Here is a 27,512-nt window from a genome sequence, read left to right on the forward strand (position 1 = left end):
CCTCACATCTGAACAATTTGAAAAAAACATATCTGGGTAAAGAGACCATTCTCCCAGATGTAAAGCTTGATTGACAGAGATAATCCGCTTCCCAATTGTCTATACCTGGGGAAAAAAACACAGAAATTAGATAGGAGCTGGATTTAGCCCAAGAAAATATCCGAGATACTTCTGTCACAACCTAAGGACTGATAGTCCCACCCTGATGATTGACATACGCCACAGTTGTGACATTGTCTGTCTGAAAAACAATAAACGTCTCTTTCTTCAAAAAGAAGCCAAAAACTGAAGAACTCTGAGAAATGCACGGAATTCCAAAATATCAAATGGTAATCTCGCCTCCTGAGATTTCCAAACCCCTTGTGCTGACAGAGATCCTCAGACAGCCTCCCAACCTAAAAGACTCGCATCTGTAGAGATCATGGTCCAGGTTGAAAGAACCGAAGAGACCCGTAGAACTAAATGATGGTGATCTTAACCACCAAATCAAAGATAGTTAAACATTAGGATTCAAAGATATAAAAAATGATATCCTAGAATACCTGCACCATTAATTCAGCATAAAAAACTGGAAAGGTTTCCTATGAAAATGAGCAAAGGGAATCGAATCCAATGCTGCAGCCATGAGACCTAAAACTTCCATGCATATATAGCAACTGAAGGAAATAATAGAGATTGAAGGTTCCAACAAACGGAACCCAATAAAATTGTCACTTGTCTGTTAGATTGTGTCAATGTCTTTGTCTCTATCTGGAAACCTAAAATTGGTGACCCTTGTGTGAGGAATCAAGGAGCTTTTTTTTTTTTTTTTTTTTTGATAAAAAGATCCTCTAACCATGTCTTGAAGAAACAACAAAGTTGAATCGTATGAGATTCCGCAGAATGAAAAGACTGAGCCAGTACCATGAAATCGTCCAAATAAGGAAACACTGAGAACCTTGAAAAGATTCTTAGAGCTGTTGCTAGACCAGAAGGAAAAGCAACAAATTGGTAATGCTTGTCAAAAAAAGAGAATCTCAGAAAAAGAAAATAATCTGAATGTAATCAGAAAATGAAGATATGCATCTATTGTATCTATTGTAAACAAATAATGTCATCACTGACCAAAAAGGCAGAATAGACCATATAAACACCATTCTAAAAGATGGAACACTTATATGACAAATCAAAAAGATTTTCTATCTTTGGGACAATGAATAGTTTTGAATAAAACCCCCAAACCCTGCTCCTAAAAATGGAACTGGTATAAATACCCCAGAAAAACTCCAGGTCTGAGCAGCGCCTTGAACCCCAATGGGTAACCAGCCGCGCTTCACAAGTACCGAAAACATACAGGTCTGAAACACACTTCAGGAAAGTGTGAGCCTTACTGGAATAGCTGGAATATGATAGAGAAAAAAAGACTTCTCACAGACGGTTTTACTCTGAATCCTATTCTGTACCCAAAATCTAAGAAGTTTGGACCGAATTGAACCAAACAATTTCAAAAAAGTCTTAACCTGCCCCTTACCAGCTAAGCAGGAATAAGAACCGCACCTACATGCAAATTTGGGGAGCTGACTTTGAACTGTTAAATGGCTTAATTGAATGAAGAAAAACTTTCAATTATAAACATGTTACTTGGGGAAGAATATAGGATTCCGTTCCTTAGTAAGAACAAAAATCACTGACCAAAAAGGCACTAATATAAGCTTAAAATTTAGTCTTAGAACTCAATCTTGAAGCCCAGAGTAACAATTAAAGAATTGAATCCAATTATGAACCAAATAATTGATTACCTTGGAAAAGAAATATGGAATTTAGAAATCAAATTAGCATTCCAAGATTGAAATCACAAAGTTCTTCTAGCTAAAATAGCTAAAGACATAGATTAAACCTCATTTGCGAAAATATAAAAAAATGACGACACACATGAAATTATTAGCATGTCGACTTAACAATGCTAAACAAATCATAATCCGATACTTGATCTTAAAGTATCCAACCAGAAGAATGAAGCAATTGCAACATCAGCCAAATAAATTACAGGTCTATGAAAAGTACCTGAAAATAAAAAACTTTCCTTAAATAAGATACAACCATCTGAAGGAAAAAAATAAATACTATTTCATATAGAATAATAGTATGTTAAGCAGGAGTAGAGATAGCCCCATTAACTTGGGGAATCTTTCCTCAAAAACTGAAAACTAACTGCCGGCAAAGAATACAATTTAAAAACCTTAAAAAAGGAATAAAAATAAATTCTCAGCCTATTCCATTCCCTAGAATCAGGAACTGGAAAAAAACTTCTGAATAAACCACAAAAGGTTAATAAGTAGAATTTAAATGTTAGCTAGTCTTTAAATCAAAAGAACTAGTTACTTAAATATCCAAAATAACCAACACCTTTTCAACAAAGAACAAATGTACTCTATTAAAAAATAAAAAAGTAGTTTTGTTAGTGTCAATATCTGATGAAGAAAATTCTGAATGAGAAAAAAACACCATCAGAGAAGGATAATTCAGTATGTTGTTGGTCATTTGAAACTTCATCAACTAAATAAGAAGTTTGAAAACAGAATTTATGTTTACCTGATAAATTTCTTTCTCCAACGGTGTGTCCGGTCCACGGCGTCATCCTTACTTGTGGGATATTCTCTTCCCCAACAGGAAATGGCAAAGAGCCCAGCAAAGCTGGTCACATGATCCCTCCTAGGCTCCGCCTACCCCAGTCATTCGACCGACGTTAAGGAGGAATAATAGCATAGGAGAAACCATATGGTACCGTGGTGACTGTAGTTAAAGAAAATAAATTATCAGACCTGATTAAAAAACCAGGGCGGGCCGTGGACCGGACACACCGTTGGAGAAAGAAATTTATCAGGTAAACATAAATTCTGTTTTCTCCAACATAGGTGTGTCCGGTCCACGGCGTCATCCTTACTTGTGGGAACCAATACCAAAGCTTTAGGACACGGATGAAGGGAGGGAGCAAATCAGGTCACCTAAATGGAAGGCACCACGGCTTGCAAAACCTTTCTCCCAAAAATAGCCTCAGAAGAAGCAAAAGTATCAAACTTGTAAAATTTGGTAAAAGTGTGCAGTGAAGACCAAGTCGCTGCCCTACATATCTGATCAACAGAAGCCTCGTTCTTGAAGGCCCATGTGGAAGCCACAGCCCTAGTGGAATGAGCCGTGATTCTTTCGGGAGGCTGCCGTCCGGCAGTCTCGTAAGCCAATCTGATGATGCTTTTAATCCAAAAAGAGAGAGAGGTAGAAGTTGCTTTTTGACCTCTCCTTTTACCTGAATAAACAACAAACAGGGAAGATGTTTGTCTAAAATCCTTTGTAGCATCTAAATAGAATTTTAGAGCGCGAACAACATCCAAATTGTGCAACAAGCGTTCCTTCTTTGAAACTGGTTTCGGACACAGAGAAGGTACGATAATCTCCTGGTTAATGTTTTTGTTAGAAACAACTTTTGGAAGAAAACCAGGTTTAGTACGTAAAACCACCTTATCTGCATGGAACACCAGATAAGGAGGAGAACACTGCAGAGCAGATAATTCTGAAATTCTTCTAGCAGAAGAAATTGCAACTAAAAACAAAACTTTCCAAGATAATAACTTAATATCAACGGAATGTAAGGGTTCAAACGGAACCCCCTGAAGAACTGAAAGAACTAAATTGAGACTCCAAGGAGGAGTCAAAGGTTTGTAAACAGGCTTGATTCTAACCAGAGCCTGAACAAAGGCTTGAACATCTGGCACAGCTGCCAGTTTTTTGTGAAGTAACACCGACAAGGCAGAAATCTGTCCCTTCAGGGAACTTGCCGATAATCCTTTTTCCAATCCTTCTTGAAGGAAGGATAGAATCCTAGGAATCTTAACCTTGTCCCAATGGAATCCTTTAGATTCACACCAACAGATATTTTTTTTCCAAATTTTGTGGTAAATCTTTCTAGTTACAGGCTTTCTGGCCTGAACAAGAGTATCGATAACAGAATCTGAGAAACCTCGCTTCGATAAAATCAAGCGTTCAATCTCCAAGCAGTCAGCTGGAGTGAAACCAGATTCGGATGTTCGAACGGACCCTGAACAAGAAGGTCTCGTCTCAAAGGTAGCTTCCAAGGTGGAGCCGATGACATATTCACCAGATCTGCATACCAAGTCCTGCGTGGCCACGCAGGAGCTATCAAGATCACCGACGCCCTCTCCTGATTGATCCTGGCTACCAGCCTGGGGATGAGAGGAAACGGCGGGAACACATAAGCTAGTTTGAAGGTCCAAGGTGCTACTAGTGCATCCACTAGAGCCGCCTTGGGATCCCTGGATCTGGACCCGTAGCAAGGAACTTTGAAGTTCTGACGAGAGGCCATCAGATCCATGTCTGGAATGCCCCAAAGTTGAGTGACTTGGGCAAAGATTTCCGGATGGAGTTCCCACTCCCCCGGATGCAATGTCTGACGACTCAGAAAATCCGCTTCCCAATTTTCCACTCCCGGGATGTGGATAGCAGACAGGTGGCAGGAGTGAGACTCCGCCCATAGAATGATCTTGGTCACTTCCTCCATCGCTAGGGAACTCCTTGTTCCCCCCTGATGGTTGATGTACGCAACAGTCGTCATGTTGTCTGATTGAAACCGTATGAACTTGGTCCTCGCTAGCTGAGGCCAAGCCTTGAGAGCATTGAATATCGCTCTCAGTTCCAGAATATTTATCGGTAGAAGAGATTCTTCCCGAGACCAAAGACCCTGAGCTTTCAGGGATCCCCAGACCGCGCCCCAGCCCATCAGACTGGCGTCGGTCGTGACAATGACCCACTCTGGTCTGTGGAATGTCATCCCTCGTGACAGGTTGTCCAGGGACAGCCACCAACGGAGTGAGTCTCTGGTCCTCTGATTTACTTGTATCTTTGGAGACAAGTCTGTATAGTCCCCATTCCACTGACTGAGCATGCACAGTTGTAATGGTCTTAGATGAATGCGCGCAAAAGGAACTATGTCCATTGCCGCTACCATCAACCCGATCACTTCCATGCACTGAGCTACGGAAGGAAGAGGGACGGAATGAAGTATTCGACAAGAGTCCAGAAGCTTTGTCTTTCTGGCCTCTGTTAGAAAAATCCTCATTTCTGAGGAGTCTATAATTGTTCCCAAGAAGGGAACCCTTGTTGACGGGGATAGAGAACTCTTTTCCACGTTCACTTTCCAGCCGTGCGATCTGAGAAAGGCCAGGACGATGTCCGTGTGAGCCTTTGCTCGAGGGAGGGACGACGCTTGAATCAGAATGTCGTCCAGGTAAGGTACTACTGCAATGCCCCTTGGTCTTAGCACAGCTAGAAGGGACCCTAGTACCTTTGTGAAAATCCTTGGAGCAGTGGCTAATCCGAAAGGAAGCGCCACGAACTGGTAATGTTTGTCCAGGAATGCAAACCTTAGGAACCGATGATGTTCCTTGTGGATAGGAATATGTAGATACGCATCCTTTAAATCCACCGTGGTCATGAATTGACCTTCCTGGATGGAAGGAAGGATAGTTCGAATGGTTTCCATCTTGAAAGATGGGACCTTGAGAAATTTGTTTAAGATCTTGAGATCTAGGATTGGTCTGAATGTTCCCTCTTTTTTGGGAACTATGAACAGATTGGAGTAGAACCCCATCCCTTGTTCTCTCAATGGAACAGGATGAATCACTCCCATTTTTAACAGGTCTTCTACGCAATGTAAGAACGCCTGTCTTTTTATGTGGTCTGAAGACAACTGAGACCTGTGGAACCTTCCCCTTGGGGGAAGTCCCTTGAATTCCAGAAGATAACCCTGGGAGACTATTTCTAGCGCCCAGGGATCCAGAACATCTCTTGCCCAAGCCTGAGCGAAGAGAGAGAGTCTGCCCCCCACCAGATCCGGTCCCGGATCGGGGGCCGATATTTCATGCTGTCTTGGTAGCAGTGGCAGGTTTCTTTGCCTGCTTTCCCTTGTTCCAGCCTTGCATTGGTCTCCAAGCTGGCTTGGCCTGAGAAGTATTACCTTCTTGCTTAGAGGACGTAGCACCTTGGGCTGGTCCGTTTTTACGAAAGGGACGAAAATTAGGTCTATTTTTTGCCTTGAAAGGCCGATCCTGAGGAAGGGCATGGCCCTTACCCCCAGTGATATCAGAGATAATCTCTTTCAAGTCAGGACCAAACAGCGTTTTCCCCTTGAAAGGAATGTTTAGTAGCTTGTTCTTGGAAGACGCATCAGCCGACCAAGATTTCAACCAAAGCGCTCTGCGCGCCACAATAGCAAACCCAGAATTCTTAGCCGCTAACTTAGCCAATTGCAAAGAGGCGTCTAGAGTGAAAGAATTAGCCAATTTGAGAGCATTGACTCTGTCCATAATCTCCTCATAAGGAGGAGAGTCACTATCGAGCACCTTAATCAGTTCATCAAACCAGAAATATGCGGCTGTAGTGACAGGGACAATGCATGAAATGGGTTGTAGAAGGTAACCCTGCTGAACAAACATCTTTTTAAGCAAACCTTCTAATTTTTTATCCATAGGATCTTTGAAAGCACAACTATCCTCTATGGGAATAGTGGTGCGTTTGTTTAAAGTAGAAACCGCTCCCTCGACCTTGGGGACTGACTGCCATAAGTCCTTTCTGGGGTCGACCATAGGAAACAATTTTTTAAATATGGGGGGAGGGACGAAAGGAATACCGGGCCTTTCCCATTCTTTATTAACAATGTCCGCCACCCGCTTGGGTATAGGAAAAGCTTCTGGGAGTCCCGGCACCTCTAGGAACTTGTCCATTTTACATAGTTTCTCTGGGATGACCAAATTTTCACAATCATCCAGAGTGGATAATACCTCCTTAAGCAAAATGCGGAGATGTTCCAATTTAAATTTAAAGGTAATCACATCAGATTCAGCCTGCTGAGAAATATTCCCTAAATCAGTAATTTCTCCCTCAGACAAAACCTCCCTGGCCCCCTCAGATTGGGTTAGGGGCCCTTCAGAGATATTAATATCAGCGTCGTCATGCTCTTCAGTAACTAAAACAGAGCATCCACGCTTACGCTGACAAGGGTTCATTTTGGCTAAAATGTTTTTGACAGAATTATCCATTACAGCCGTTAATTGTTGCATAGTAAGGAGTATTGGCGCGCTAGATGTACTAGGGGCCTCCTGAGTGGGCAAGACTCGTGTAGACGAAGGAGGGAATGATGCAGTACCATGCTTACTCCCCTCACTTGAGGAATCATCTTGGGCATCATTGTCATTATCACATAAATCACATTTATTTAAATGAATAGGAATTCTGGCTTCCCCACATTCAGAACACAGTCTATCTGGTAGTTCAGACATGTTAAACAGGCATAAACTTGATAAGAAAGTACAAAAAACGTTTTGAAATAAAACCGTTACTGTCACTTTAAATTTTAAACTGAACACACTTTATTACTGCAATTGCGAAAAAACATGAAGGAATTGTTCAAAATTCACCAAACTTTCACCACAGTGTCTTAAAGCCTTGAAAATATTGCACACCAATTTTGGAAGCTTTAACCCTTAAAATAACTGAACCGGAGCCGTTTTAAGCTTTAACCCCTTTACAGTCCCTGGTATCTGCTTTGCTGAGACCCAACCAAACCCAAGGGGAATACGATACCAAATGATGCCTTCAGAAGTCTTTTATAAGTATCAGAGCTCCTCTCACATGCGACTGCATGCCATGCCTCTCAAAAACAAGTGCGCAACACCGGCGCGAAAATGAGACTCTGCCTATGCTTTGGGAAAGCCCCTAAAGAATAAGGTGTCTAAAACAGTGCCTGCCGATATTATTATATCAAAATACCCAGAATAAATGATTCCTCAAGGCTAAATAAGTGTTAATATCAATCGATTTAGCCCAAAAAAATGTCTACAGTCTAAATAAGCCCTTGTGAAGCCCTTATTTACAATCGTAATAAACATGGTTTACCGGATCCCATAGGGAAAATGACAGCTTCCAGCATTACATCGTCTTGTTAGAATGTGTCATACCTCAAGCAGCAAGGACTGCAAACTGTTCCCCCAACTGAAGTTAATGCTCTCAACAGTCCTGTGTGGAACAGCCATGGATTTTAGTTACGGTTGCTAAAATCATTTTCCTCATACAAACAGAATTCTTCATCTCTTTTCTGTTTCTGAGTAAATAGTACGTACCAGCACTATTTGAAAATAACAAACTCTTGATTGAATAATGAAAAACTACAGTTAAACACTAAAAAACTCTAAGCCATCTCCGTGGAGATGTTGCCTGTACAACGGCAAAGAGAATGACTGGGGTAGGCGGAGCCTAGGAGGGATCATGTGACCAGCTTTGCTGGGCTCTTTGCCATTTCCTGTTGGGGAAGAGAATATCCCACAAGTAAGGATGACGCCGTGGACCGGACACACCTATGTTGGAGAAAAAGACCTAAAAATTTTTATTAGAAGGCGGGATATCAGACAAAGCCTTTAAAATAGAATCAGAAAAATATTCTTATAAATTCCTAAGTATATCTTGTACATAAGATGTAAAAAGAATAGCAATATATAAAGCATAATACTAATGGACTCTACATGTAAAAGTATATCATGATAACTTATTACAAACCATAGCTAAAGATAAACATTCATAACATTAAAATAAATGAACTTAGCTTTGGTAGGACTGATATCAGTCAACAGGAATCCCTTAGCATTTTCTGAAACAGGAACAGTGTTTGAAAATATCTTGCAATATGTAAAAGAAAAAAACAACATATAAAGCAAAATTATCAAATTCCTCAAATGACAGTTTCAGGAATGGGAGAAAATGCAAAATAAACAAGCCTCTAGCAACCAGAAGCAATAAAAAAGTGAGACTTAAATAATGTGAAAAATAGTGGAACAAGTAAGACGCCCACATGTTTTGGTGCCAAGTATGACGCCCACATTTTTGGCGCCAAGTACGACGCTCACTTTTTTTTGGCGCCAAATATGATGCCAAATCCTTTGGCGCCGAAAAACGACGCCCACATTTTTTTGGCGCAAAAAACGTCTGTAACACACATGCGCCAAAAAATGACGCAACCACGAACAAACTTCCGGCGTCAACTATGGCGTCGGAAATGAAAATTTTGAGCCAAAAAAAGTATGCGCCAAAAATGACACAATAAATTGAAGCATTTTCGGCCCCCGCGAGCCTAACAGCCCACAGGGAAAAAAGTCAATTGAAAATTTTTAAGGTAAGAAAAATATAAATATTCATATGCATTATCCCAAAATAATGAAACTGACAGTCTGAAATAAGGAATACTGATTATCCTGAATCATGGCAAATATAAGTTTAAAACATATATTTAGAACTTTACATATAAAGTGCCCAACCATAGCTTTGAGTGTCATAAATAGAAATAAGATTTTACTTACCCCCAAGACACTCATCTACATATAGTAGATAGCCAAACCAGTACTGAAACGAGAATCAGTAGAGGTAATGGTATATAAGAGTATATCGTCGATCTGAAAAGGGAGGTAGGAGAAGAAATCTCTACGACCGATAACAGAGAACCTATGAAATAGATCCCCTAGAGGAAGACCATTGAATTCAAATAGGCAATACTCTCTCACATCCCTCTGACATTCACTGCACTCTGAGAGGAAAACCGGGCTTCAACCTTCTGCGAAGCGCATATCAACGTAGAATCTAGCACAAACTTACTTCACCACCTCCATGGGAGGCAAAGTTTGTAAAACTGAATTGTGGGTGTGGTGAGGGGTGTATTTATAGGCATTTTAAGGTTTGGGAAACTTTGCCCCTCCTGGTAGGAATGTATATCCCATACGTCACTAGCTCATGGACTCTTGCTAATTACATGAAAGAAAGGTAAAACAATACTATATATCAAGCATTTTGAAATTAACTGCTAAGGCACATGCACCCTCTCTGCAGTGCGGTGCCATATGGTAACTCAGATCTTGCTAACGATCTATAGCACACGGCAAACAATAAATGTTACAGAATCACTGCTAGTGCACAGTGTAAACTCGTCCATAGAGGCGCCTACCAACCGGTAAAAAGGAGACTTACTTAAATGTTTAGGACTAAGCTAGCACAGCAGTTAAATAACAAGGTATTTCTTTGAAAAATGCGTTTATAATGCTATTTATGTATGCACAATTTTATGAGAAACTTGAAGGTTACTTTACTGGGTGTTCCATGGTCAGACACGTCACACACATACATTCACCTTTGCTCTGCGTCCCTCAAACACGTCACACACGTGCAATCACCTGCACCCTGCGTCCCACAGACAAATCACACGTGCACTCACCTGTACCCTGCGTCCCACAGACAAATCACATGTGCACTCACCTGTACCCTGCGTCCCACAGACAAATCACACGTATACTCACCTGTACCCTGCGTCCCACAGACAAATCACACGTGCACTCACCTGTACCCTGCGTCCCACAGACAAGTCACACATGTACACTTACCTGTACTCGGCGTCCCACAGACAAGTCACACACGTACACTCACCTGTACCCTGCGTCCCACAGACAAGTCACACACGTGCACTCACCTGTACCCTGCGTCCCACAGACAAGTCACACACGTGTACTCACCTGTATCCTGCGTCCCACAGACAAGTCACACACGTGCACTCACCTGTACCCTGCGTCCCACAGACAAATCACACACGTGCACTCACCTGTACCCTGCGTCCCACAGACAAGTCACACACGTGCACTCACCGGTGCCCTACGTCCCACAGACAAGTCACACACGTGCACTCACTTGTACCCTACGTCCCACAGACAAGTCACACACGTGCACTCACCTGTACCCTGCGTCCCACAGACAAGTCACACGCGTGCACTCACCTGTACCCTGCGTCCCACAGACAAGTCACACGCGTGCACTCACCTGTACCCTGCGTCCCACAGACAAATCACACACGTGCACTCACCTGTACCCTGCGTCCCACAGACAAGTCACACACGTACACTCACCGGTACCCTACGTCCCACAGACAAGTCACACACGTATACTCACTTGTACCCTACGTCTCACAGACAAGTCACACACGTACACTCACCTGTACCCTGCGTCCCAAAGACAAGTCACACACGTGCACTCACCTGTACCCTGCATCCCACAGACAAGTCACACACGTGCACTCACCTGTATTTATAGTGTCACATATTTCCTGCTCTGCATCTTCTGGCATATTACTTAGCCACTGATCTTCTGTTTGTTCCGTGTTACATGAAATCTTAGCATCTATTTCACCTGGAGAAAAAAATAATAAATAAATCACTATTTACATGGTCTCTATTTAAAAAATAGTTTAGTGTGATATATGGTGTAATTTAAGTTAAAAACACCTGAGCCTTCAGCACTAGCAGTCACATCTGGATGAAACAACCGTATAATGATGTTAGCACAACAGTAAATACAACCTGTGTCATACAGTTAGCTGGGAATCAGTTACTTTACTAGCTGCAAATACAGCCCCCATTGTAACCAATCAGAATTCCCATGGGAGACGTATTACAGGGTTTTGTGAGGGTTTTGAAAATAAAAACAAAATTTATACTTACCTGATAAATTTATTTCTCTTGTGGTGTATCCAGTCCACGGGTTCATCCATTACTTGTGGGATATTCTCCTTCCCAAACAGGAAGTTGCAAGAGGACACCCACAGCAGAGCTGTCTATATAGCTCCTCCCCTAACTGCCACCCCCAGTCATTCGACCGAAGACAAGCAAGAAAAAAAAGGAGACACTATAGGGTGCAGTGGTGACTGTAGTTTAAAAATAAAAAACACCTGCCTAAAAATGACAGGGCGGGCCGTGGACTGGATACACCACAAGATAAATAAATTTATCAGGTAAGCATAAATTTAGTTTTCTCTTGTAAAGGTGTATCCAGTCCACAGGTTCATCCATTACTTGTGGGATACCAATACCAAAGCTTTAGGACACGGATGAAGGGAGGGACAAGGCAGGCACTTAAACGGAGGGCACCACTGTCTGTAAGACCTTTCTCCCAAAAATAGCCTCTGAAGAAGCAAAAGTATTGAATTTGTAGAATTTAGAAAAAGTATGAAGCGAAGACCAAGTTGCCGCCTTACAAATCTGTTCAACAGAGGCCTCATTTTTAAAAGCCCATGTGGAAGCCACCGCCCTAGTGGAATGAGCTGTAATTCTTTCAGGAGGCTGCTGGCCAGCAGTCTCATAAGCTAAGTGGATTATGCTTCTTAGCCAAAAAGAAAGAGAAGTTGCCGAAGCCTCTGTCCAGAGTAGACAACAAACAAAGCAGATGTTTGACGAAAATCCTTAGTAGCTTGTAAATAAAACTTTAAAGCACGAACCACATCAAGATTGTGTAAAAGACGTTCCTTCTTTGAGGAAGGATTAGGACATAATGAAGGAACAACAATCTCCTGATTGATATTCTTATTAGATACTACCTTAGGAAGAAACCCAGGTTTGGTATGCAAAACTACCTTATCTGCATGGAAAATTAGATAAGGGGAATCACACTGTAAAGCAGATAACTCCGAAACTCTTCGAGCCGAGGAGATAGCTACTAAAAACAGAACTTTCCAAGATAAAAGTTTAATATCTATGGAATGCAAAGGTTCAAACGGAACCCCTTGAAGAACTTTAAGAACTAAATTTAAACTCCATGGCGGAGCAACAGGTTTAAACACAGGCTTGATTCTAACTAAAGCCTGACAAAACGCCTGAACGTCTGGAACCTCAGCCAGACGTTTGTGCAAAACAATAGACAGAGCAGAAATCTGTCCCTTTAAGGAACTAGCAGATAATCCTTTCTCCAATCCCTCTTGGAGAAAGTATAAAATTCTAGGAATCCTGACTTTACTCCATGAGTAACCCTTGGATTCACACCAGTGAAGATATTAACACCATATCTTATGATAGATTTTCCTGGTGACAGGCTTTCGAGCCTGAATTAAGGTATCAATGACCGATTCGGAAAAACCACGCTTCGATAGAATCAAGCGTTCAATCTCCAAGCAGTCAGACGCAGAGAAATTAGATTTGGATGTTTGAAAGGACCTTGAAGTAGAAGGTCCTGCCTTAGCGGCAGAGTCCATGGTGGAAAGGATGACATGTCCACCAGATCTGCATACCAAGTCCTGCGTGGCCATGCAGGAGCCATCAAAATCACTGAAGCTCTCTCCTGCTTGATCTTGGCAATCAGCCGAGGGAGCAGAGGAAACGGTGGAAACACATAAGCCAGGCTGAAGGACCAGGGCGCTGCTAGAGCATCTATCAGCGCTGCCTAGGGGTCCCTGGACCCGTAACGAGGAAGCTTGGCGTTCTGACGAGACGCCATGAGATCCAGTTCTGGTTTGCCCCATATTTGAATCAACTGGGCAAATACCTCCGGATGAAGCTCCCACTCACCCGGATGAAAAGTCTGCCGACTTAAAAAATCCGCCTCCCAGTTCTCTACTCCTGGGATATGGATAGCTGAAAGATAGCAAGAGTGAACCTCTGCCCATAGAATTATCTTTGAAACCTCCAACATTGCCAGGGGGCTTCTTGTTCCCCCCCTGATGGTTGATATAGGCCACAGTCGTGATATTGTCCGACTGAAATCTGATGAGCCTGACCTCCGCTAGCTGAGGCCAAGCCTGAAGAGCATTGAATATTGCTCTTAGTTCCAGAATGTTTATCGGAAGGAGGGCTTCCTCCTGAGACCACGAGCCCTGAGCCTTCAGGGAGTTCCAGACTGCGCCCCAGCCCAGAAGGCTGGCATCTGTCGTCACTATAGTCCATTCTGGCCTGTGGAAGCTCATTCCCCTGGACAGATGGACCCGAGATAGCCACCAGAGAAGAGAATCCCTGGTATCCTGATCCAGATTTAGCAGTGGGGACAAATCTGTGTAATCCCCATTCCACTGACTGAGCATGCAAAGTTGCAGCGGTCTGAGATGTAGGCGGGCAAACGGAACTATGTCCATTGCCGCTACCATTAAGACGATTACTTCCATACACTGAGCCACTGACGGTTGAGAAGTGGAATAAAGAGCACGGCAGAAAGTTAGAAGCTTTGACAACCTGACTTCTGTCAGAAAAATTTTCATTTCTACTGAATCTATCAGAGTCCCTAGGAAGGAAACTCTTGTGAGAGGGGAGAGAGAACTCTTTTCTTCGTTCACCTTCCACCCGTGAAACTTCAGGAATGCCAGAATAATGTCCGTATGGGACTTGGCGATTTGAAAAGTCGACGCCTGTATCAGAATGTCGTCTAGGTAATTAGCCACCGCTATGCCTCGTGGCCTTAGAACTGCCAGTAGGGACCCTAGAAACTTCGTAAAGATTCTTGGTGCCGTGGCTAACCCGAAGGGAAGAGCCACAAACTGGTAATGCCTGTCTAGGAAGGCAAACCTGAGAAACCGATGATGATCTCTGTGTATCAGAATGTGGAGATAAGCATCCTTTAGATCCACGGTAGTAATATATTGACCCTCCTGGATCATAGGTAGAATGGTTCGAATAGTCTCCATCTTGAAGAATGGGACCCTGAGAAATTTGTTTAGGATCTTGAGATCCAAGAATGGTCTGAAAGTTCCCTCTTTTTTGGGAACTATGAACAGATTTGAATAGAATCCCTGCCCCTGTTCCTCCCTTGGAACTGGGTGGATCACTCCCATGACCAGAAGGTCTTGAACACAACGTAAGAATGCCTCTCTCTTTATCTGGTTTGCAGATAATTGTTTGAGATGAAATCTCCCCTTTGGAGACGAGGCTTTGAAATCCAGAAAATATCCCTGGGAAACAATCTCCAGAGCCCAGGGATCCTGGACGTCTCTTGCCCAAGCCTGGACGAAGACAGAAAGTCTGCCCCCAACTAGAACCGGTCCCGGGGGGGCTACTCCTTCATGCTGTCTTAGAGAAGCCTGATTAGGTCTCCAGACTAGCTTGGACAGGGCAAAATTTCCGTCTTGTTTTGCAGCAGTTGAAGCTGCGCCACTCTTGAAGTTTCGAAAGGAACGAAAATTGGTCTGTTTGGTCCTAGATTTGCTGGACCTATCCTGTGGAAGGGCGTGGCCTTTTCCTCCAGTAATATCAGAAATGATCTCCTTCAATCCAGGCCCGAATAGCGTCTGCCCTTTGAAGGGGATGTTAAGAAGCTTAGACTTTGAAGTAACGTCAGCTGACCAGGATTTAAGCCATAGCGCCCTACGCGCCTGAATGGCAAAACCTGAATTCTTAGCCGTTAGCTTTGTTAAATGAAAAACGGCGTCAGAAATAAATGAATTGGCTAACTTAAGAGTTTTAAGCCTGTCTAGGATATCATCCAACGGGGTCTCCACCTGTAGAGCCTCTTCAAGAGACTCGAACCAGAAAGCCGCTGCAACAGTGACTGGGGCAATGCATGCAAGAGGCTGGAGAATAAAACCTTGTTGTATAAAGATTTTCTTAAGGAAACCCTCTAGTTTTTTATCCATTGGATCTAGGAAAGCACAACTGTCCTTGACGGCAATAGTTGTACGTTTAGCTAGGGGAGAGACTGCTCCCTCCACCTTAGGGACCGTCTGCCACAAGTCCCGTGTAGCGGCATCTATGGGAAACTTTTTTTTAAAGGCAGGAGGGGGAGAGAACGGTACACCTGGTCTATCCCATTCCTTCGTAATAATTTCTGAAAACCTCTTAGGGATTGGAAAAACATCAGTGTAAATAGGCACAGCAAAGTATTTGTCCATGCTGGGACTACAATGGTGTCACAGTCATCCAGAGACGCTAAAACCTCCCTGAGCAACACGTGGAGGTGTTCAAGTTTAAATTTAAATGCTGTCATTTCAGAGTCAGACTGAAGTAACGCCTTCCCTGAATCAGAAATGTCACCCACAGATAGAAGCTCTCCTGCTTCGGCTTCTGTACATTGTGAGGGTATATCAGACATAGCTACTAAAGCGTCAGAGAGCTCTGTATTTATTCTAGCCCCAGAGCTGTCTCGCTTTCCTTGTAACCCTGGTAGTTTGGACAATACCTCTGTGAGAGTATGATTCATAACTGCCGACATGTCCTGTAAAGTAAACGCAGTGGACGTGCCAGATGTACTTGGCGTCACTTGAGCGGGAGTTATAGGTTCTGACACATGGGGAGCGTTAGATGGCATAACCTCCCTTTTGTCAGTCTGAGAAACCTCTGGTGATAAATCTTTAAAAGCCATAATATGGTCTTTATAACTTATAGAAAGGTCAATGCATTTGGTACACATTCTAATAGGGGGTTCCACAATGGCTTCTAAACATAATGAACAAGGAGTTTCTTCTATGTCAGACATGTTTAACAGACTAGTAATGAGACCAGCAAGCTTGGAAAACACTTTAATAAATGTGAAAATCAATCAAACAAAAACGGTACAGTACCTTTAAGAGAAAAAAACTACCATATAAACTGCAAAACAGTGTTAAAAAGCAGTAAACTCTACGAAATTTTTACAGTGTGTACAAGAGACTAAAGTAGCATTGCACCCACTTGCAAATGGATGATTAACCCCTTAGGTCCAAAAACGGAATAGAAAAACGGTAACACCGTTAAAAAACAGTCAAACACACTGCCACAGCTCTACTGTGGCTCCTACCTTCCCTTAAACACGATTTTTGCAGGAAAGAACCCCTCTATAGTGGTCCTAGGTGCCAGAGGACTCCTTTAGAGAAGCTAGATGTCTCAGTCTGTATAACAACTGAGCATAAAGTGCGCGAAAATAGGCCCCTCCCACCATGCACTCACAGTCAGAGGGCCATAAAAAACTACTCCTAGGAGTAAAATAACAGCCATGTGGAAAACTAGGCCCCAAAATAAAGATTTATCACCCTCAGAGAAAAAACGTTTTTTTCTGTTAATTAATGCAAACGTTTAAACACTAAGTACTATGAGGGTACTTATCTTGTAAGCATGATCCCAGTCGCTGTTAAATCACTGTATCAGGCTTACCTCAAAAATATCAGGCACTGTCAGCATTTTCTAGACTTTATCATCTCTCTAGAAAAAAATACACTGAACATACCTCAAATCAGGTGATTTGCCAACCGTCCCCCCAACTGAAGTTTTCTTTCCGTACTCTTCAGTTATGTGTGAGAACAGGAATGGACCTTAGTTACAAACCGCTAAGATCATCAACCTCCAGGCAGATTCTTCTTCCAATTTCTGCCTGAGAGTGAAACAGTACAACGCCGGTACCGTTTAAAAATAACAAACTTTTGATTGAAGGTAAAACACTAAGTCACCACATATCTCTTGATACTTCCTTTCTTGTCGAGAGCTTGCAAGAGAATGACTGGGGGTGGCAGTTAGGGGAGGAGCTATATAGACAGCTCTGCTGTGGGTGTCCTCTTGCAACTTCCTGTTGGGAAGGAGAATATCCCACAAGTAATGGATGAACCCGTGGACTGGATACACCTTTACAAGAGAAATGCATTCACCTGTGCCCTGCATCCCTCAGACACATCACACACATACACTCACCTGTACCCTGTATCCCTCAGACACATCACACACATACACTCACCTCAGACACATCACACACATACACACACCTGTACCCTGTATCCCTCAGACACATCACACACATACACTCACCTGTACCCTGTATCCCTCAGACACATCACACACATACACTAACCTGTGCCCTGCATCCCTCAGACACATCACACACGTACACTCACCTGTACCCTGTATCCCTCAGACACATCACACACATACACTCACCTGTACCCTGTATCCCTCAGACACATCACACACGTACACTCACCTATACCCTGTATCCCTCAGACACATCACACACATACACTCACCTGTACCCTGTATCCCTCAGACACATCACATACATACACTCACCTGTACCCTGTATCCCTCAGACACATCACATACATACACTCACCTGTGCACTGTATCCCTCAGACACATCACACACATACACTCACCTGTACCCTGTATCCCTCAGACACATCAGACACATCACACACAGTACACTCACCTGTGCACTGTATCCCTCAGACACATCACATACATACACTCACCTGTGCACTGTATCCCTCAGAAACATCACACACATACACTCACCTGTACCCTGTATCCCTCAGACACATCACACACATACACTCACCTGTACCCTGTATCCCTCAGACACATCACACACATACACTCACCTGTACACTGCATCCCTCATACATGTCCCACACATAACTCACCTGTAGCCTGTATCCCTCATACATGTCCCACACGTTGTTCCCTGCATCCCTCAGACACATCACATACACACACTCACCTGTACCCTGTATCCCTCAGACACATCACACACGTACACTTACCTGTGCCCTGTATCCCTCAGACACATCACACACGTACACTCACCTGTACCCTGTATCCCTCAGACACATCACAAACGTACACTCACCTGTTCCCTGTATCCCTCAGACACATCACACACGTACACTCACCTGTACCCTGTATCCCTCAGACACATCACAAACGTACACTCACCTGTGCCCTGTATCCCTCAGACACATCACACACATACACTCACCTGTGCCCTGTACCCCTCAAGCACGTCACACACATACACTCACCTGTGCCCTGTATCCCTTAAGCACGTCACACACATACACTCACCTGTGCCCTGTACCCCTCAAGCACGTCACACACATACACTCACCTGTGCCCTGTATCCCTCAAGCACGTCACACACATACACTCACCTGTACCCTGTATCCCTCAGACAGATCAGACACGTACACTCACCTGTACCCTGTATCCCTCAGACACATCACACATATACACTCACCTGTACCCTGCGTCCCACAGACAAGTCACACACGTGTACTCACCTGTACCCTGCGTCCCACAGACAAGTCACACACGTGCACTCACCTGTACCCTGCGTCCCACAGACAAGTCACACTGTGCACTCACCTGTACCCTGCGTCCCGCAGACAAGTCACACACGTGCACTAACCTGTACCATGCGTCCCACAGACAAGTCACACACGTGCACTCACCTGTACCCTGCGTCCCACAGACAAGTCACACACGTGCACTCACCTGTACCCTGCGTCCCACAGACAAGTCACACATGTAACCTCACCTGTACCCTGCGTCCCACAGACAAGTCACACACGTGCACTCACCTGTACATTGCGTCCCACACGTGCACTCACCTGTACCCTGCGTCCCACATACAGGTCACACACGTGCACTCACCTGTATCCTGTGTCCCAGAGACAAGTCACACACGTGCACTCACCTGTATATCCTGCGTCCCACAGACAAGTCACACACCTGCACTCACCTGTACCCTGCGCCCCACATACAGGTAACACACGTGCACTCACCTGTACCCTGTGTCCCACAGACAAGTCACACACGTGCACTTACCTGTATCCTGCGTCCCACACGTGCACTCACCTGTACCCTGCGTCCCACATACAGGTCACACACGTGCACTCACCTGTATCCTGTGTCCCAGAGACAAGTCACACACGTGCACTCACCTGTATATCCTGCGTCCCACAGACAAGTCACACACGTGCACTCACCTGTACATTGCGTCCCACACGTGCACTCACCTGTACCCTGCGTCCCACATACAGGTCACACACGTGCACTCACCTGTATCCTGTGTCCCAGAGACAAGTCACACACGTGCACTCACCTGTATATCCTGCGTCCCACAGACAAGTCACACACCTGCACTCACCTGTACCCTGCGCCCCACATACAGGTAACACACGTGCACTCACCTGTACCCTGTGTCCCACAGACAAGTCACACACGTGCACTTACCAGTATCCTGCGTCCCACAGACAAGTCACACACGTGCACTCACCTGTATCCTGCATCCCACAGACAAGTCACACACGTGCACTCACCTGTGCCCTGCATCCCACAGACAAGTCACACACATGCACTCACCTGTATTTATAGTGTCACATATTTCCTGCTCTGCATCTTCTGGCATATTACTTAGCCACTGATCTTCTGTTTGTTCCGTGTTACATGAAATCTTAGCATCTATTTCACCTGGAGAAAAAAATAATAAATAAATCACTATTTACATGGTCTCTATTTAAAAAATAGTTTAGTGTGATATATGGTGTAATTTAAGTTAAAAACACCTGAGCCTTCATCACTAGCAGTCACGGATGAAACAACCGTATAATGATGTTAGCACAACAGTAAATACAACCTGTGTCATACAGTTAGCTGGGAATCAGTTACTTTACTAGCTGCAAATACAGCCCCCATTGTAACCAATCAGAATTCCCATGGGAGACGTATTACAGGGTTTTGTGAGGGTTTTGAAAATAAAATCCATTCACCTGTGCCCTGCATCCCTCATACACATCACACACATACACTCACCTGTACCCTGTATCCCTCAGACACATCACATACGTACACTCACCTGTGCCCTGTATCCCTCAGGCACATCACATACGTACACTCACCTGTGCCCTGTATCCCTCAGACACATCACATACATACACTCACCTGTACCCTGTATCCCTCAGACACATCACATACATACACTCACCTGTGCCCTGTATCCCTCAGACACATCACATACGTACACTCACCTGTACCCTGTATCCCTCAGATACATCACACACATACACTCACCTGTACCCTGTATCCCTCAGACACATCACACACATACACTCACCTGTGCCCTGTATCCCTCAGACACATCACACACGTACACTCACCTGTACCCTGTATCCCTCAGACACATCACATACAAACACTCACCTGTGCCCTGTATCCCTCAAACACATCACACACATACACTCACCTGTACCCTGTATCCCTCAGACATGTCCCACACATACACTCACCTGTACCCTGTATCCCTCAGACACATCACACACATACACTCACCTGTACCCTGTATCCCTCAGACACATCACACACATACACTCACCTGTACCCTGTATCCTTCAGACACATCACACACATACACTCACCTGTGCCCTGTATCCTTCAGACACATCACATACATACACTCACCTGTGCCCTCTATCCCTCAGACACATCACACACATACACTCACCTGTGCCCTGTATCCCTCAGATACATCACACACATACACTCACCTGTACCCTGTATCCCTCAGACACATGACACACATACACTCACCTGTGCTCTGTATCTCTCAGACACATCACACACATACACTCACCTGTGCCCTGTATCCCTCAGACACATCACACACGTATACTCACCTGTACCCTGCATCCCTCAGACATATCACACACGTGCACTCACCTGTACCCTGCGTCCCACAGACAAGTCACACACGTACACTCACCTGTACCCTGCGTCCCACAGACAAGTCACACACGTGCACTCACCTGTACCCTGCGTCCCATAGACAAGTCACACACGTGCACTCACCTGTACCCTGCATCCCACAGACAAGTCACACACGTGCACTCACCTGTATTTATAGTGTCACATATTTCCTGCTCTGCATCTTCTGGCATATTACTTAGCCACTGATCTTCTGTTTGTTCCGTGTTACATGAAATCTTAGCATCTATTTCACCTGGAGAAAAAAAGAATAAATAAATCACTATTTACATGGTCTCTATTTAAAAAATAGTTTAGTGTGATATATGGTGTAATTTAAGTTAAAAACACCTGAGCCTTCAGCACTAGCAGTCACATCTGGATGAAACAACCGTATAATGATGTTAGCACAACAGTAAATGCAACCTGTGTCATACAGTTAGCTGGGAATCAGTTACTTTACTAGCTGCAAATACAGCCCCCATTGTAACCAATCAGAATTCCCATGGGAGACGTATTACAGGGTTTTGTGAGGGTTTTGAAAATAAAATCCATTCACCTGTGCCCTGCATCCCTCAGACACATCACACACGTACACTCACCTGTGCCCTGTATCCCTCACACACATATACTCACCTGTGCCCTGTATCCCTCAGACACATCACACACATACACTCACTTGTGCCCTGTATCCCTCAGACACATCACGCACATACATTCACATGTGTCCTGTATCCCTCATACACATCACACACATACACTCACCTGTAGCCTGTATCCCTCAGACACATCACACACGTACACTCACCTGTGCCCTGCATCCCTCATACACATCACATACGTACACTCACCTGTGTCCTGTATCCCTCAGACACATCACAAACATACACTCACCTGTGTCCTGCATCCCACATGCATGTCACATACATACACACACCTGTGCCCTGTATCCCTCATACACATCACACACATACACTCACCTGTGCCCTGTATCCCTCAGACACACATCACACACATACACTCACCTGTGCCCTGTATCCCTCAGACACATCACACACATACACTTACCTGTGCCCTGTATCCATCAGACACATCACATACATACACTCACCTGTACCCTGTATCCATCAGACACATCACACACATACACTCACCTGTGCCCTGTATCCCTCAGACACATCACACACATACACTCACCTGTACCCTGTATCCCTCAGACACATGTCACACATACACTCACCTGTGCCCTGTATCCCTCAGACACATCACACACGTACACTCACCTGTGCCCTGTATCCCTCAGACACATCACACACATACACTCACCTGTGCCCTGTATCCCTCAGACACATCACACACGTATACTCACCTGTACCCTGCATCCCTCAGACATATCACACACGTGCACTCACCTGTACCCTGCGTCCCACAGACAAGTCACACACGTACACTCACCTGTACCCTGCGTCCCACAGACAAGTCACACACGTGCACTCACCTGTACCCTGCGTCCCACAGACAAGTCACACACGTGCACTCACCTGGTGCCCTGCATCCCACAGACAAGTCACACACGTGCACTCACCTGTATTTATAGTGTCACATATTTCCTGCTCTGCATCTTCTGGCATATTACTTAGCCACTGATCTTCTGTTTGTTCCGTGTTACATGAAATCTTAGCATCTATTTCACCTGGAGAAAAAATAATAAATAAATCACTATTTACATGGTCTCTATTTAAATAATAGTTTAGTGTGATATATGGTGTAATTTAAGTTAAAAACACCTGAACCTTCAGCACTAGCAGTCACATCTGGATGAAACAACCGTATAATGATGTTAGCACAACAGTAAATACAACCTGTGTCATACAGTTAGCTGGGAATCAGTTACTTTACTAGCTGCAAATACAGCCCCCATTGTAACCAATCAGAATTCCCATGGGAGACGTATTACAGGGTTTTGTGAGGGTTTTGAAAATAAAATCCATTCACCTGTGCCCTGCATCCCTCAGACACATCCCACACGTACACTCGCCTGTGCCCTGTATCCCTCAGACACATCACGCACATACACTCACTTGTGCCCTGTATCCCTCAGACACATCACACACGTACACTCACTTGTGCCCTGCATCCCTCAGACACATCACATACATACACTCACTTGTACCCTGTACCTCTCAGACACATCACACACGTACACTCACCTGTGCCCTGCATCCCTCATACACATCACATACGTACACTCACCTGTGTCCTGTATCCCTCAGACACATCACAAACATACACTCACCTGTGTCCTGTATCCCTCAGACATATCACACACATACACTCACCTATGTCCTGCATCCCACATGCATGTCACATACATACACACACCTGTGCCCTGTATCCCTCAGACACATCACACACATACAATCACTTGTGCCCTGCATCCCACATGCATGTCACATACATACACTCACCTGTGCCCTGTATCCCTCAGACACACATCACACACATACACTCACCTGTGCCCTGTATCCCTCAGACACATCACACACATACACTCACCTGTGCCCTGTATCCCTCAGACACATTACACACATACACTCACCTGTACCCTGTATCCCTCAGACACATCACACACATACACTCACCTGTGCCCTGTATCCCTCAGACACATCACACACATACACTCACCTGTACCCTGTATCCCTCAGACACATCACACACATACACTCACCTGTGCCCTGTATCTCTCATACACATCACACACATACACTCACCTGTACCCTGTATCCCTCAGACACATCACACACATACACTCACCTGTACCCTGTATCCCTCAGACACATCACACACATACACTCACCTGTACCCTGTATCCCTCAGACACATCACACACATACACTCACTTGTGCCCTGCATCCCTCATACACATCACACACATACACTCACTTGTGCCCTGTATACCTCAGACACATCACACACATACACTCACCTGTGCCCTGTATCCCTCAGACACATCACATACATACACTCACCTGTGCCCTGTATCCCTCAGACACATCACACACATACACTCACCTGTGCCCTGTATCCCTCAGACACATCACATACACACACTCACCTGTGCCCTGTATCCCTCAGACACAACACACACATACACTCACCTGTACCCTGTATCCCTCAGACACATCACACACGTACACTCACCTGTGCCCTGTATCCCTCAGACACATCACACACATACACTCACCTGTGCCCTGTATCCCTCAGACACATCACACACATACACTCACCTGTGCCCTGTATCCCTCAGACATATCACATACATACACTCACCTGTACCCTGTATCCCTCAGACACATCACACACATACACTCACCTGTGCCCTGTATCCCTCAGACATATCACATACATACACTCACCTGTACCCTGTATCCCTCAGACACATCACACACGTACACTCACCTGTGCCCTGTATTCCTCAGACACATCACACACATACACTCACCTGTGCCCTGTATCCCTCAGACACATCACACACGTACACTCACCTGTGCCCTGTATCCCTCAGACATATCACATACATACACTCACCTGTGCCCTGTATCCCTCAGACACATCACATACATACACTCACCTGTACCCTGTATCCCTCAGACACATCACACACGTACACTCACCTGTGTCCTGTATCCCTCATACAGATCACACACATACACTCACATGTACCCTGTATCCCTCAGACACACATCACACACATACACTCACCTGTAGCCTGTATCCCTCAGACACATCACATACACACACTCACCTGTACCCTGTATCCCTCAGACACATCACACACATACACTCACCTGTAGCCTGTATCCCTCAGACACATCACATACACACACTCACCTGTACCCTGTATCCCTCAGACACATCACACACATACACTCACCTGTAGCCTGTATCCCTCAGACACATCACATACACACACTCACCTGTACCCTGTATCCCTCAGACACATCACACACATACACTCACCTGTACCCTGTATCCCTCAGAAACATCACATACATACACTCACCTGTAGCCTGTATCCCTCATACATGGCACACACGTACACTCACCTGTACCCTGTATCCCTCAGACACATCACACACATACACTCACCTGTGCCCTGTATCCATCAGACACATCACACACATACACTCACCTGTGCCCTGTATCCCTCAGACACATCACAGACAAACACTCACCTGTACCCTGTATCCCTCATACACATCACACACATACACTCACCTGTACCCTGTATAGCTCAGACACATCACACACATACACTCACCTGTGCCCTGTATCCCTCAGACACATCAAACACATACACTCACCTGTGCCCTGTATCCCTCATACACATCACACACATACACTCACCTGTACCCTGTATAGCTCAGACACATCACACACATACACTCACCTGTACCCTGTATCCCTCAGACACATCAAACACATACACTCACCTGTGCCCTGTATCCCTCAGACACATCACATACACACACTCACCTGTACACTATATCCCTCATACATGGGACACAAGTACACTCACCTATGCCCTGTATCCCTCACACACACATCACACACATACACTCACCTGTACCCTGTATCCCTCAGACACACTTCACACACGTACACTCACCTGTACCCTGTATCCCTCAGACACATCACACACATACACTCACCTGTGCCCTGTATCTCTCATACACATCACACACATACACTCACCTGTACCCTGTATCCCTCAGACACATCACACACATACACTCACCTGTACCCTGTATCCCTCAGACACATCACACACATACACTCACTTGTGCCCTGCATCCCTCATACACATCACACACATACACTCACTTGTGCCCTGTATACCTCAGACACATCACACACATACACTCACCTGTGCCCTGTATCCCTCAGACACATCACATACATACACTCACCTGTGCCCTGTATCCCTCAGACACATCACACACATACACTCACCTGTGCCCTGTATCCCTCAGACACATCACACACATACACTCACCTGTACCCTGTATCCCTCAGACACATCACATACACACACTCACCTGTGCCCTGTATCCCTCAGACACATCACACACATACACTCACCTGTACCCTGTATCCCTCAGACACATCACATACATACACTCACATGTGCCCTGTATTCCTCAGACACATCACACACATACACTCACCTGTGCCCTGTATCCCTCAGACACATCACACACATACACTCACATGTGCCCTGTATCCCTCAGACATGTCACACACATACACTCACCTGTGCCCTGTATCCCTCAGACACATCACACACATACACTCACCTGTGCCCTGTATCCCTCAGACATATCACATACATACACTCACATGTGCCCTGTATTCCTCAGACACATCACACACATACACTCACCTGTGCCCTGTATCCCTCAGACACATCACACACATACACTCACATGTGCCCTGTATCCCTCAGACATGTCACACACATACACTCACCTGTGCCCTGTATTCCTCAGACATATCACACACATACACTCACCTGTGTCCTGTATCCCTCATACAGATCACACACATACACTCACATGTACCCTGTATCCCTCAGACACACATCACACACATACACTCACCTGTAGCCTGTATCCCTCAGACACATCACATACACACATTCACCTGTACCCTGTATCCCTCAGACACATAACACACATACACTCACCTGTAGCCTGTATCCCTCAGACACATCACATACACACACTCACCTGTACCCTGTATCCCTCAGACACATCACACACATACACTCACCTGTACCCTGTATCCCTCAGAAACATCACACACGTACACTCACCTGTGCCCTGTATACCACAGACACATCACACACATACACTCACCTGTAGCCTGTATCCCTCATACACGGCACACACGTACACTCACCTGTACCCTGTATCCCTCAGACACATCACACACATACACTCACCTGTGCCCTGTATCCATCAGACACATCACACACATACACTCACCTGTGCCCTGTATCCCTCAGACACATCACAGACAAACACTCACCTGTACCCTGTATCCCTCATACACATCACACACATACACTCACCTGTACCCTGTATAGCTCAGACACATCACACACATACACTCACCTGTGCCCTGTATCCCTCAGACACATCA

General features: G+C 44.9%; 1 protein-coding gene across 2 annotated transcripts in view; it reads right to left on the reverse strand.

Moving 5' to 3' along the window:
- The window catches only part of LOC128659946 (oocyte zinc finger protein XlCOF6.1-like), a 156,820-nt gene that overhangs the window by 121,346 nt on the left and 7,962 nt on the right, over positions 1 to 27,512 (reverse strand). For both annotated transcript variants that reach the window (XM_053713536.1, XM_053713535.1), the window contains exons 2-5: positions 22,894 to 23,001; positions 21,457 to 21,564; positions 19,932 to 20,039; positions 11,158 to 11,265 (exon numbers count right to left, since the gene is read on the reverse strand). In XM_053713536.1, coding sequence (XP_053569511.1) covers positions 11,158 to 11,265; positions 19,932 to 20,039; positions 21,457 to 21,564; positions 22,894 to 23,001 — 432 coding nt within the window. The remainder of the gene's footprint in view (positions 1 to 11,157; positions 11,266 to 19,931; positions 20,040 to 21,456; positions 21,565 to 22,893; positions 23,002 to 27,512) is intronic.

This window comes from Bombina bombina, chromosome 5 (assembly GCF_027579735.1).
Source record: "Bombina bombina isolate aBomBom1 chromosome 5, aBomBom1.pri, whole genome shotgun sequence".
NCBI lineage: Eukaryota > Metazoa > Chordata > Amphibia > Anura > Bombinatoridae > Bombina > Bombina bombina.